The sequence below is a fragment of the Hoplias malabaricus genome, chromosome 12 (assembly GCF_029633855.1).
Source record: "Hoplias malabaricus isolate fHopMal1 chromosome 12, fHopMal1.hap1, whole genome shotgun sequence".
Taxonomy (NCBI): Eukaryota; Metazoa; Chordata; class Actinopteri; order Characiformes; family Erythrinidae; genus Hoplias; species Hoplias malabaricus.
The window spans coordinates 30,463,433-30,478,382 of record NC_089811.1 but is presented as its reverse complement, the minus strand read 5'-3'; the positions used below and the strand labels follow the sequence as shown (position 1 = coordinate 30,478,382).

Sequence of the window (14,950 nt, the reverse complement as noted above, 5' to 3'; positions counted from 1 at the left end):
GTCCACTTTCATGGGAAATGCTCTTCTTTGCTGTCCCCTTAATCCTACGTTGGAAGACTTGGCCTGTAAGTGCCCCCACTTCCTGCCCTCTATCTGTCTGTTCTTCTGTCTCTCTCTGTCCCTATGCCTCTGCCTGCTTTGTGCATAAGATAACAAAAAAAATCACTCTCAGTCATATGGGCAGTTTTACAATAGGTGTTATTTTTAAAGCATCCTCTAACCCACAGGGGACATGAAGCGCAAGCCTGTCTAGAGCTCACAATCTCAGGCAGCAGGAGAAAATTAAGTAGAGTTAAAGACCTCTTTCAGGGTATGAACCGAAGAAACACCAGTGATGCAACAGTATTATTCAAACACAGTGTGCTTAGCTGTTTATCAATGCTTTATAAACCCATTACCACTTCTTGAAATATGAAAGCAATAATTATTATTAATAATAACACACCGCCTTGACAACAATATGGGGACAATATTTCTAATTAATGACTATATTTATTTTAGCTACATATTGCAAATAGGTTTATAAAATCTCCATAGATTAGCACTGCCAGAAACATATGCTTAACTGTAAAACTCAGGTACATTTAGCATGGCACTGTCATAAAATGCCACCTTTTCAATAAAGCCATCAACTGTGTCCACACTGTGTCCTGCTAGAGCTGCACTACCCAACTGTATGTGCTGTTGTTTTTGATATGGAGATTTTGACTGGTTTTCACAGAGACCTGACCTCAACTCCATCAAACATCTTTACCAGGAATGCAGACAGCACAGATTAAAGATGTTTCCATGTTTCATGAACTGCTCATGCATTTCTTGTAAGTAAATTATTAATAATATGAGGTTAACTGACTTAGTTAAGGCCACTGAATCTAAAAGACTTCCTAGGTGCAACTCTGAGATTTATATCAAGTGCAATATTGAGCTGGCTTTTCAGTACTGCTTTATATAGACATTTTTGTGCAATGCTTTACTACCATCTCAAACTGAAAGGTTTTGGACACTTCTGCAATAAGCCTTTGAAGTAAAAGGCTATTTTGGGACTGACAGCAACAAAGGAATATCTCATCTGCCCAAAACAAATAAGCTAAAATAACTGATTAAAAAAAAGAAAAAATAACTTTAAAAAATATTATCAGGCTTTTACTGAAGATGAGGATAATTGTTCATCAGCAGGCAATTTCGTGAAATTATGTAGACAATACATGTACCAGACAAACACAAAGACTCTGAAGAGCTGTGCCCTGACATTTGACCACTTTGTTGACCTCTTGTGGGTGGCTTTAAGGCCAGTGCAGCCAATCACCTGCTCACTTAAGCAGTGTGCTTGAAATCATCACAGGGGAACAAGTCAGGACATTACACTTTTGGGCTTAGCCCCAATCAGACCATCTCAAATTTGTGTTTTAAACAATTACACAGATGGACAAGTGCTTTAACTATAACGCAAAGGGTAATCCACATACCAGGGGGCATGGTAAATACATAAAAACCTGGTCAAACCATTGTCCAGTAATTGGTTATTTTTTCTGAAAGGAGTTTTTCTACTGTCACACTTCTAAAAGTGACAGATGTAATGCACAATAGAACAGCCAACAGTTTGTCACTGACATTTGAAAGAAAACTTTGAATGTACTTTGTGAACTTGTCTGACTCATGTTGTTGATGTTGTTGTTGTTGAATAAATTAAATTACCCTAATTTTCCCTCGGTTTAGTCATTGCAAATTCCACCCACTAGCCATGTCTCTGGTAACCACATCATGCTATAAGGCTGAGAGGGTTACGGCCAACACCCTCCGAAACCTGTGAAGCCAGTTACCATCTTATTTCAAACTTCTTATAACACAGTTTCATTTAAATGCTTGGATCTGCTTGGAGGTGACTAACATCTGCTCAGATAACAGACACTTGCATTCACTAGCACACTTAGTGCCATCTTACCCACCCAGAGAAAACATAGACTCTCTTGGACTCACTTGTATCAACAAAAACTAACTCACTTGTATCAACAATACTAAAAAGCATATAAACTGGCTAGTTTAATATGTATATATATTTGACATATCAAAATGGCGGTATTTCCAAAGACATTCAAAATATCTACTTGTAAACGTTCTGGCCCGTCAAACTTCATTTAACTAAATAAGCAGTTGAAAACACTGTGCACATGTTTAAGTCTTTCAATAATGAGCAGTGCACTGTAAAAAACAATCCGTGCAATTTACGGTAAAAAACTGTCAGCTGTGGTTGCCAGAAATTCACAGTAAAATATACAGTCACGTTTTTGGCAATCATAAATTACATTTAAGAACAGTACATTTATGTTAAAAAAACAGATATACACTGTAAAAAAACACAGTATTTACATAAAAATAAAAAAAAACATTGTTTTCCGTAAAATTAACACATAAATTGTGTGACAAATGAGAGAATGGAAAGTGAGATATGGCCATATTTAGGTATAACCAAGCCGCATCCTATATTCAGCCCTTAAAAGGAGATATTGCTGAAAAGACCAAAGAAATGTGTGGTATCTGAGTGCCACACTCCAGCACACAGAACACAGGCTGATGGTGAACCTTCCTGACCAACACACATACAAAATAATCACTCTAATGCATCCCAAAATCAAAAAGTGTCAGAGACAAAAAAAACAAACAAACAAAGAAAATCACAGAAAATATGGAGAATCAAGGCATGCTGGGAGCTCCCTAATGATCTCAGCTCCTCCTAGTACTTGGACACTTGTACCGCCCCTAATGGTTTGTGCATTTAACAGTGAAATAATGTTTTTTACAGTAAAGCAATGTAAAAATTTGTATTTCGGCTGATAAAAGTATTTACGGTATTTCGTTGTTACAGAAACTATTTTCAACCTTTTTAGAGTTTACAGTCATTTACTGGCATGGTTTACAGTTTCTACCATAAAATTCACAGACATTCCACAATTTGGGGGCCCCATTCTAAGAGCAGCCAATAAAAAATAAAAGATTTGCATACGTGAAGATGTTAAGTGAATGTTGTTTATAGTATTGTGTTGCTTCGCACCTTGATATTTAGCAATCACCATAATCTTGTAGTTGCTATTATCAAGGAAATATAATGAATCATGTCATGAGTATAATTAATTTAATGTAAGTTAAATTTAGTACTTGCCATTAGAGCAAACGGAGATTAAATGTTTGGGACCAGCCAGAGGATCTTAACATCACTTAGACTGGAAAGGACAAAAAACGCTTCTTCAACACAAAGTGGTTCAGGAGGAAAATATGTGTATTGTGCATCTCTGGTGAGTCTATTTTACATTAATAAAGCATGTTATATTGGTAATTGTTTCCCTGCTCTGAAATGTTGTTTTATATGTGTTATTACAGTTGCAGACCACAATGATCATATAGAGTTTAATAAATCTTTATTTGTAATGTGATGGTGAATAATTATAAAACGGTAATATACCTGTTGTGTGACCCGCCAGATTTTCCATACCAGAGACACCACTGCATGAAGATATAACTAAAACATGGGAGTAAGTCTTATCAGCATTTTAACACAGAGGTCATTATTAAAGCTATTGAAACTGTATTTAGTACATATCTAGGTTACTCTGCCGCATGGTCAAATGCAGCAAATAAACTTTTAATGAAATTGTAAATTCTACAAAATAAAGCAACAAGAACACACACTTCCTTGTATTGTTCTGTACTGGCTCTGGTACTGATCCGATGTGAAAGACATGTCATGCCAAAATCGCTACCTGCGATTGGTCCTTCTGCATGTCCGTCAAATATATTTTCTGTAGTAGGTGGTTCTTGGAAAGTTAAGTGGCTATAGGTAACAGATTCACCCTCAATGTGAGACTAAGTGGACCCCATAAATATAGTGCCATAAATATAGTTGCTATGGAGTTAGTAGTTAATTGGGGTCATAAAAATAAAACTAAACAAATATACAGTTTGCACTTGAATAATTTTATGTTGTATTATATTTAGATAATAAAATAAAATTAATACATCTAGAAACAAAATAATCAAACAGACCTGTCCGTGGTGTGTTCCTGCCTTGCACCTGAAATCGACATGGTGCTCAGAGTATGTGCTCATACCGGTTACTCAGGGCTGTCAATGCTCGAACATTGGCTGTGAGTCTCACACATCAGCTCTGATCTCACTGTCCTGCCACACTTGCTATTTCTTATCCATTTTAATCATCCCTTATCTGTGGTCTTAGATCATGTTTAAAAAAAAAACCTTGAGTAAAACATTTTGTGCCAGAATACTATTCTGACACACAATGAAATGATTCTATGGACAAACACACTCGTTTTTTGTTTTTTTTTTCATTTCATTATCTGTAACTGCTTATCCAGTTCAGGGTCATGTGGGTCCAGAGCCTACCTGGAATCATTGGGCGCAAGAATACACTGCAGGGGGCGCCCGTCTTTCACAGGGTAACACACACACACATTCACTCACACACTCACATCACCTACCAACATGTGTTTTTGGACTGTGGGAGGAAACCAGAGCACCCGGAGGAAACCCACACGGACACAGGGAGAACACACCAAACTTCAAACACACTCATGCACACTGAAAATCAGACTGCTGTTAATCCAGCCACCTATTGGCAAAATACTGTTAAATAGCTGTGAAGCTCACTCAGTCGGTCTATAATCACTTCAACACATCATGAAAAATATTGTCTATTAATCGTTTCGAGTTCAGAGTTTGTCATAAGGTGCACACATGGAATGTGTACATCAAACTTATGTTGATCTTAGTATAAAAAATGATATATCTAGATTATATTAACAGTTCAGGATAACACAGTAATATTACTCAATTACAAAAGGTCAAAATGACCTGCCAATATTGCAGTATAAATGAATTCCCATATTTAATTAGACAGAAAATGATTCAATTAGAAAACTCCTGCAGTCAATGTACAGCAAGAATTAAATTATATTTTAGTCAAGTTCTGCGAACATAAAAATATGCACAAAGTTGCTTATAAGCAGGTACATCTGCCCAGAATGACTGAAACAAGGTTTCGTGCAAGGTTTCCCTCCCGCAATATTTTTCTTTCTTTCTTGTAATGATAGGGTTTCCCTCATTAACAAATGAAGTGGTAACCAATATTAAATGCCCTAACATTGAAAACTGATGTGTTAACACTGCAAATTTTGTTGTCCATAAATGTTCAACCGCCTGTAGACATCAAAATGTACATGTGGACAGGACCAAAAATGAATGCAGGGAAACAAGAGAAAAAGAACAAAAAGCAGAGGATGGAGTAATTGCATGACAACTGGCTATGAATAAACTGTCCACAGGTGTGACTGTGTGAGTGTGTGATCAGGATGAAGCAGCTAAAGCAGATGAATGATTACATTAATAAATTATTAATTTTGCCTCTAATTTTGCTAGGATTTTACTGTTAAATAGGGCTCTTATTTTCCTAATTTGATGCAAAATTGCCAAAAGGAATTTACTGGGATCTTATTATTCCTCTCATTCACTGAGACCACAGAATATTTGAAAACAACTTAATGTCTAAAGAAGAATCTATTACTTGACATAGACTTTATATTAAAGTGCTCATATGCAATCTTTAAGACACATGACTTGTAATGGAAAAAAAAATTGTTGAATGTTTTTGCAAGCTTATTTCAGGAGTCATAAATGGCTTATAAATGCTGTCCTTCAGCAAAGTGTTAACATTCATTCTAACTTGTTTTTGACCATTGTAATTCTTGCTGTTAAGACACCAATGTCTAATTAAGGGGTAGAACAACATATTACTCAGTTTGTAGCATTTGATAATTGGGTGCTTTTCTCCGTGTGCTGTAAACAATCACAGTGGATTTGTGTAATCAGCGGCAGGCCTTGAGTGAAAGCTCAATGCCTCTGGAAATACAGAGTGTCGAGTTACCTCTCTCTGCCCTAATTACCAGTGCTTTGGTCTGGGAGGTTGCTGAGGGCTGCTGGAGTGTGGTAATAGCCCTGTGAAGGGAAGCATTAACATGGATGAGTAGGCCTGAGGAGGGGGTGGTATAAATACCTGCACACGACATGCATGTGCCACACAGGTGAGTTGATGCTGGCTCTGAAGACTGAGCCTAGTGCGGGTGAAAGGGGGAGAGAGAGAGAGAGAGACAGAGAGAGAGAGAATCATGACCTGCCAGGCCTTCAGCGGTACAGATTCTTTTGCCACACTGAGTGGAGACTCTGCTCTGCCACTGCTCATGCATCACGCTGGAACACCTGACTGTCTGCCCGTCACCAGCCACACAACCAACATGGTGCAGCCAGGTAACTACCACCCTCCTCACCACTTCCAGTCTCATTACATCTCTACTATTTCAGCATCATTTTTCTACTGAATCTGTGGTTCTTTGCTTCCTCATCTTCTCTTTCTTGGAGGGTCCACATCCACCTCTACCCCCAGTCTAACACTTCTAAGTTAATGAAGATATTTGGAAGATCTTGTTCTTGTTTTTTTGTTCTTGCTTTTTTTGGTTTTGTTGTTTTGGTGTTGTTGTTCTTCCTTTTCCTGCAATTTTCACCTTCAACTCCAGTACCACCCGTTGCTCACTCTCCAAAAAACTCAGCATCACTTACAGGCCTGTAATCACCAACATGTTTCTCTGCACTGCCTTCTTCCTTTTCTTCTTGTTTTTGTGCCTGTTATAGTTGTTGTTCTTCTTCTTCACCTCCATCCTAAATCTCACATCCTGACACAGACACAGGTGAAATCAAGCTTCCTTCTTCTTCTTTGTCTTTTTTGATCTTTGCCTTCTTTTCCTTATGTTCTACAATGTCAACTGAAATCTCACACATCTAATCAGGACATCTAAGGCAGAAAATGCTGACTCTAAAATCTAGTGAATGAGTGGTCTTAGCTTGGAAAGGTTGGTGACTACTGTTTTAGGCTTAACTTTCAACAGGTGAAAAGGTCCAAACTACATTTTGTTAACATAATCAGAACCTGTGCAAAGGAATTAGATGTTTTATTAGTGCCGCCTGCAGTTAGATTCTGTTCACATATTGATGGTGTTCCCGGGCACTTTTATTACTTTGCCTCATGCAGTGTAACATTTTCCGAGCTCCCTTCCCCAGTGGAGGACCAGTCTCTCCTGTGTGAATAGGAATAAAGGAAATTTGCATATTTTGTCTTATGGCGTTCTCCCGTGTGGGCGAGGACCAGGAGAATTGTTAGAAGTAAAGGCAGAGTGGCAATAGAGACAGCTGTCTAAGAATGTTCCCAAAGGGATCCCAGGAGCTGGAACCTGACGTGAGAGAGCGAGAGTGAGAGAGAGAGAGAAAGAGAGAGAGAGAGAGAGAGAGAGAGAGAGAGAATTCAGTCATGACTTATTTTGCTTTAGAGAGAGAGTGAGTGTGTGTGTTTTTGTATGTGTGTGAGAGAGAGAGAAAGTGAGATGTGATCAAGCTGGTTATGAGGAGAAACTGTGACCTGTAGACCCTGTGATGCTGCTCTCCTGCTATTGTCATCACTCTCTGTCTGGCTCTCACATTGAAGCCATGACCTTTCGGTTGACCACACATATGAGCTCTTCCTTTTTTCTTCTCTTCTTTTCCTCATTGTATTTATTCTTCATTTTCTTCTTGTTTTGCTAATCCATTTTTTTACTTCTTCAACTGCTGCTTCTTTGTATTAGTAAACATAGCCCCTGAAGCAGTCCTGTATTGGTGCTAGAGAAAAAGGGATACCTTCCTATTTTTGTTCTTGTTACTCATCTTCTTGTTCTTCTTTTCCCTTCATTTTCCCCTTCCCTTTATCTATCTCTGCTTTTAAAGTTCACATTAATCCAATCTGTGGAATACAGCAGCACATACATTTACTGTTACAAGCCTGAACTGCACTCATTACAAGGCTCTTCCTTTAACCCAGATGATCTATTCTGGCTCCACACTGAATTGTATAACACTGCTATTCTATATCTCATTTACATCAGTACAATGCATTACAATGAAAGAAGTGTGTTGTGTTTAATAGCTAAGACAGCAAAGCACTTCGAATGACAACAATTTATTTAAATAAGTGAAAACTATGCAGACATGTCAAATAAGCTCAGTTTTCACAGCTGTTACATTCACATGGGCAATTACAGAAGCAGACGTTATTACTTTGACATGTTGATAACTAAATTAGCATTTGTTCTTTATATTAGGGTTTTAATGTTAGAAACTTCCCTAAAAGTCTAAGTAATCTCCACAAATTTTCTTTGCTCTCCTTGGTTACACACAATAACTCGCAGCACAATTACTTACCTGTGTGATTTAACACAAACAAAGCAGATGATGTGATGTAGCATTTCTCAAGATGTCGTTTCACTGCTTTTCAAACAGAAGTCTTCGCTTAACTGGGTTTTATTCCAGGTCGAGGCACCTGTGAGTGCATGTCAAATCATTCTGATTAACAGGGAAGTGTGACAGAGTGTGTGTCTGTACCCTGAGCATTTTGAAGAGCCCTGGTTATCTAATAACGCATTGACTCAGCCTGTCATGCTGATATCTAAAGTGCCGCCTCATGCTGGGCAGATGAAAAGAACAAATAATGGAGATTATCTTTACAAGATTATGGGTGGGAGGCTTAATTCAATAGAATTCCACTCAAAGTCTGCATGCAGGGGATGGAAATCTTCTGATTAAGCCAGCTGAGGTTGTCTCTGATTGAAAATATGTGAAAGTAAGATAACACTAGTTCCTCATGTGGCGAGTACTGGAATTTTGGATTAATTTTAAGAAATGTATTTTCTGCTAAATTAATTTCGGTGGAAAAATTGCATTTATCCAGGTTTAGAAGTGAAGATAAACCATGTTTTAGTTGATTTAAAAATATATAGCCAGAGGCGATTGCTCTAAGACTGCAAAGGAAGCTCAGCTTCCCCTAAAATGTCAAAAAATAAGGGATCAAATATATACTGTTGTGTGTACATGTCATTGAATAAATATGCATTACAACGCAATCAACTTTTGTTCAGAATCAGCTTCTTATCACTGGTAAAGACTTTCCTCTCAATCATTCCCGCAGCTTCACAGTGATTTAAACAGTGTGAACGCTCAGTTCAATAGTGAAGCAGCGAAGTGCAGCAAAACGAGACGGGTCATTGAATAAGTGCTTGGCTTTGTCCCGCCCATCGGACGCTCAGCGTCTCTGGGGGTCTATGGGGCAGTGGGCTGGCCTCGGCTGGCCCGGACGCTCAGCTTCTGCATGATGATTGGAGGATCTGTCTGAGGCTGAATCCCTTTTTGATTGACAGCGAAATGAGCGAATCAGCGATCCTTTGGTGTAAAGATCTGTTGGAGCATTACATTTTCATTCTGTTTTGAGTTTAACCAGAGACTTTCTTAATCCTTTTAGCGGAATTTTCTTTGTTAAAAACGACTAGCGACAAATCGGGCTTCTGTGGGTTTTTTTGTAGCTGCTTGTGTTTGGAGACTGACTTCTATCACTCTTTCTGACTTCTATCACAGTTTCTGTCCAGCGGGTGCTGCTGAGCCCCTCCACCGTCACAAAGCACTCACAGGCGGACACACTTCACATGGGCCAAGGCCGTTTAAGCAGTCTAGCTCTGCTGGCCATTGAGAGGACACTAGTCAAGTCCCTGGAAAAGACGCCTTGTTGGTACGACAGGGTCACAGATCATTTTCTTAAAAAGGAACGGAGGGTAGAATTTACATATAAATAAACCGACACATTTTATGATGTAGGCCAAAATTGAGCTTCCCCTCCTTGAAAGACCAGCATCCGCCACTATATATAGTATATTAAAGATTAGAATGCTTTACTGACTGCCTTAGTTCATATAATACTTAGGGCATCATACAATGTAATTTTGGCTTAAGAGCTTTTTATTCTTTTATTTACTTATTTATTTTCACCTCCCATAACATCGTTCGTTCATAACATTTCATCACCTTCTTGTTTCTACACTCACTGTCCAATCTCTCAGCTCCACTGACCAGAGAGGAGCACTTTGTAGTTCTACAAATACAGACTGCAGTCCATCTCTTGCTGTGAATACATTTTTTGCTCACTTTCTCCATGTTCTTCAATGGTCAGAGCCACCATAGAGCAGGCATGGTTTGTGTGGTGGATAATTCTTGGCGTATAAGTGACACTGATGTGGTGGTGGTGTATTAGTGTGTTTTCCACTGATACAAGTGGGGCAGAAACAGCAGGATGAACTGCGGTCTGTAATTGAGTGGAGTTTGAGAGAGGGCTGTGAGTGTAGAAACAAAGAGGTGGTCATAATGTTATGGTTGATTGGTGTATGTTTCTTTATTACAAAGACACTGCTGTTGATACGGAATGAGGACAGATAGTATGTAGTAACATAGATTGTCATTTTACCCTAAAATATGTGTAGGGTTATATACCTTGAAAGACTGGTATAGTCACCGTCAACATCTGTGGACATCTGGTAAAATTTTGACAATTTATTGGATGCATTTAATATAGACACTGCTTTAAATGTTTTTACAAACTCTGAAGAGGCACAGAGTCAACTTTATTTGTTGCTAAAATTTTAAATGAGTCTTCAAGGCACCATCAACATCTGTTGACCTTTGGACAGGGACTAAATATATTGAATCTACAACCTTGGAAAAGGTATAGAATCTCTTTAATTGCTACTAGTGGAAAAAAAAACTAATCTTGTATTCACTGCCAATATCTATTGACATCTGGACAGGTGCTCAGATGCTGACAGTGATTTCAAGACTCGGGTAGTGTAAGTGCTCCTTTTATTGATTCTACAACACTGAAAATGGCATAAAGAAAATGCTACTAGATAAAAATTTGCATTTATTTTACATGAGTCTTGCAGTCATCATCAGCATCTGTGGACATCTGGGCAGATGTTGAAAGTGCCTATAAAATTCATGTAATATAGATGGTCCCCTTTCTCTAGAACCACCCCTAGAGACAGTATTCTCTCTTAACCATGTGGAATCAATATAAACGATGGCCTTTTATTCTATCCAGAGAATTCCCAAGGTAGGACATGTCATTCTTCTTGGCACTTTGTTCTTTGGTGTAACTGATAAGATCACATATATTGTCCTGTGCTCCTGTCCACAGTTCCCTCGGGTCTGAACCTTGTCCAGTCGTCCAAGCGGCCTCACATGCATCTATCCACATCTGCCCTCAGTAACGCCTCAGCCGGCCTGCACTACTCAATGCCCCCATGTCACTATGGCAACCAGCAGACCACCTACGGCATGATGGCAGGTGTGTTGAGCCGCCTCACTGCTCAGCTACGTCAGTGCATACTTCAGAAGGACCTGTGGCTCAAGTGCTTTGAGTAGTATAAATCAATCAGTCCTGCTCTTTGCGTGTTTCTGCGTACATGTATGTTTGATGTGTGATCATAGTGTCGATTTTTGTTTTTTGTTCTCAGCACAGGAAATGCTCTCAGCCAGCATTTCTCAAACCCGCATCCTGCAAACCTGCAGTGTTCCACACCCCAACATGGTCAACGGAGCCAACTCACTGCAAGGTACAGCCCACCGCATCTTTTCCAAATTCAGAACTGGGGTAGAGGTTTTATAATACATGCTCAGTCAAATTTTATCAGCTGAAACACTCACTCAGAGAGCCTATAGCTGACATCGTTGAAAGTGGGAATGCCACTGTTGTGTTCTGCTCAGGCATGTGTAGGGCCTGGCATTAAAGCAACTAAATACCAAGTGATTAGTCTAGTTATGTTAGTGTGTTATTTTTATGCATGTGAATTTTTTTTGTATCAATATTGATCCTGGAGTTTCTTTAGAGCCTTAGTTCCTAAATCAAAATAAATATCACTTTAAATTTAAATTTAATCAAATTGTTTTCAGTGTTTCTTTAATGCTTAAATATATAATAACTACTTTTATAATAACTACTTTTCAGCAAATATTTTCTTTTGGCCATCTCCTCCCTTCTGCTTCTGTTGTAGTTTAATTTTTTAATGTCTACATGCTACATTTTTTCTGGAACACACTCAACAAAAAGCTGCTATAAGCCCAATTACACTTATAAAAATATTTAGAAAATTGTATTGAGATATTATCCCTTATATTGCTAGGATATGTTTCTTACATTAGCTGAGAGGCTAAAATCTACTGTTAGAGGTGGAATTATGTTGCCCCCTAGTGTCGCGTGACAGTGATACAAGCACAATGAAGCTGTTAGTAGTGTGATTACATGGAAGAATTTGCTGTGAACTGCCTACTCACCCTTGCGTCCTAATTTCTCAATGCTATTTAGAAGCACGAAGCGCAGCATTCATTGCTGTGTAAAACTGTGGCTGTTTCTGTAACGTGTTGGTTTCAATATTACAAAGACACAGATATATATAATACACAAATCTGTTTTAAGGCCCCATTTTTTTGGATATGACCCATTTGCTCCGTAGAAAATGGCGTACACAAATCAATGAGAAGAAATTGGGTAAGATGCAGTACATAAAGCCAGCACAAGGCGGAGCCACAAACCTGTCCTATTTTGTCAACCCCCAAACTACTTGTCACTGGTGCCTTCAAATGAGATAAGCTTCACATGATTTTACAATAATAGTATAAGGTATAAAAGTATTGTACACCATTGCTAATGAACACATTTCATGGCCAGATTGTCAGTTAAATAAAGCAAGATGCACTATGATTCTTTGATTCTTATAAACTGGTTTACAATTTTCCTGCTGGCCCAGTGTCTAATGCTGCTAACCACTGTCCTCTTCTTGCTGCCATTTTAACCCCATAGGTGCATTGGCTCCATGCTTGTATAAGTTCCCTGAGCATGGTCTGGGAGGGGGGTCATGCACTCTGTCGCACAGCTTCCCCCCTCTGCCGCAGGCCTTGTTCACGGACGAGCCCGGCCTCGGGGACATCAAGCAGGAGATACGCAGGAAGAGTCGCCCCCCAGAGGAGCCCCCCGACATGGACTCACCTCAGATCCGTGAGCTAGAGAAGTTTGCCAACGACTTCAAGCTGAGAAGGATCAAACTTGGTTTGTCCTATTTATTCTTTTAGTTACCAACCATGTGAACCTATGAGAATTTTGGCAGCAATATTTGGACTAAAGTCTGTGAAAAGTACACTATATCTGTAAATGTTTTGGACACCTGCTCATCCTGTTTTTTAAGTTAATAATGTTAAAAAGGAGTTTATCCCTCATCCCCTGCTGTAACAGATTTTGTCTTTGTGGGAAGGCTTTGCACTAGACTTTGGATGATTATTTCTAAATAACAAGTGCCACGCCAACCCATCCAAGCAGTAATAGATGGTGTGCTATCACCCCAAAAAACACAATTCTTCTGCTCCACAGCCAAAGTGCTGGGGAATTTATTCTATTCTAGCCCAGACTTGCTATTGAACTTGGTGATATTAGGCTCATGTGCAGCTATTCCAAGGTGCCCAATTTTCTACTGTGATTACAACAGCTATATATGCACAGCTGAATACATGTCTCATGAGGCAATGAGGGCTGAACTTGTTGGTACATGAATAGATAGATAGATAGATAGATAGATAGATAGATAGATAGATAGATAGATAGATGTGTGGAAACATATCATACATCTATAAAATATGTCCAGTGTTATTTCCAGTGGTATGAACTGAAAATACATCATGTTTTATTAACAGGTTATACTCAGACTAATGTTGGAGAGGCTCTGGCAGCTGTGCATGGCTCTGAGTTCAGTCAGACCACTATTTGCCGCTTCGAGAACCTGCAGCTCAGCTTCAAAAACGCCTGTAAGCTTAAGTCTATCCTGGCTAAGTGGCTGGAAGAGGCAGAGCAGGCTGGAGGTGAGTAGATGTTAAGGGGAACATAATTTTTCCATCCTTTGTTAGGTTAATATGCTGTACCTACACAATATACTGAGTGGAGTGATTGTTTGGCACAGGTTTCTTGCCTGCTGTATATTCCAGGCATAGTCCACATTGATCCAACTATAAGCAAATGAGAGCTGAAAATCAAATATAAAAATAGACACTGCTCAGAAAATCTTTAATAAAAGTGCATTCATGACTAAATGATTGTTTTGCACTTCAGGCAATCCACCTGAAATTTCACCAAACAATATTATAGGCTTGATACAATATAAAACCCATATACTGTATACTGTTTTTGTGCAGCCTTTCCTGTTCTTATCTGGACTCAAATCTGGGTTTATTTTATCTTTAAAAAAAGATTCAAATTCTTCCCACATTTCAGGGCTCTTAAAATTGTAACAAGAATCTTTTTTATTATTGTTTTTCCCCTTGTGGGAAGTAATCACTATGTGCCAGTCAATCCCAGTTGTGTCAGTAACACACATGCTTTGGAAACAAAGTTTTAACGAATGATATTTTAGACAAACCAGAAATCTTAGATTTAGTTTATACGAATTTGACCTCTCTCCACAGCTCTGTTTAATGAGAAAATGGGCATGCAGGAACGCAAGCGGAAGAGAAGAACAACCATCAGGTAAACAGTGCAGCTGAACTCAGCAGAGATATCTGACCTCATTATTTCACAGCGCTATTCGACAGAAATGTATTTTTAATTCACTTCCTCAGTCTGGGGGCTAAGGAGGCTCTGGAGAGGAACTTTGTGGAGAAGAGTAAGCCGTCATCTCAGGAGATAGTGCGCATGGCAGAGGGGCTTCACTTGGAGAAGGAGGTGGTGCGGGTTTGGTTCTGTAACCGCAGACAGCGGGAGAAGAGAGTGAAGACAAGTCTCCACCACAGCTCCCTTATGACCAAAGAAACTTCAGCCTGCAGGTAGAGCTGCCTGCTGTGTTTATTCAGAGCGCAGTGCCTTTACCTCTTAAAAACCACAGACATAACAAGACATAAAGGTAATACTATATTACTGGGATTATCTTAAAATGAATGGTTTGCTGTTTGTTTTGTACCTGACACAAGGCAGTAGAACATTTCGGTGAGATTTTAATGG

The 14,950-nt window shown here is 39.1% G+C and overlaps 1 protein-coding gene across 1 annotated transcript; it reads left to right on the top strand.

Annotated features, from left to right (window-relative positions):
- The first annotated feature begins 6,173 nt into the window (after nt 1-6,173).
- On the top strand, nt 6,174-14,779 carry pou1f1 (POU class 1 homeobox 1). Its single transcript, XM_066641256.1, has 7 exons — nt 6,174-6,312; nt 11,108-11,257; nt 11,427-11,525; nt 12,770-13,015; nt 13,654-13,818; nt 14,419-14,479; nt 14,572-14,779. Exons 1-7 carry the CDS (start codon nt 6,174-6,176, stop codon nt 14,777-14,779), a joined length of 1,068 nt encoding a protein of 355 aa, XP_066497353.1.
- The last annotated feature ends 171 nt before the right edge of the window (nt 14,780-14,950 follow it).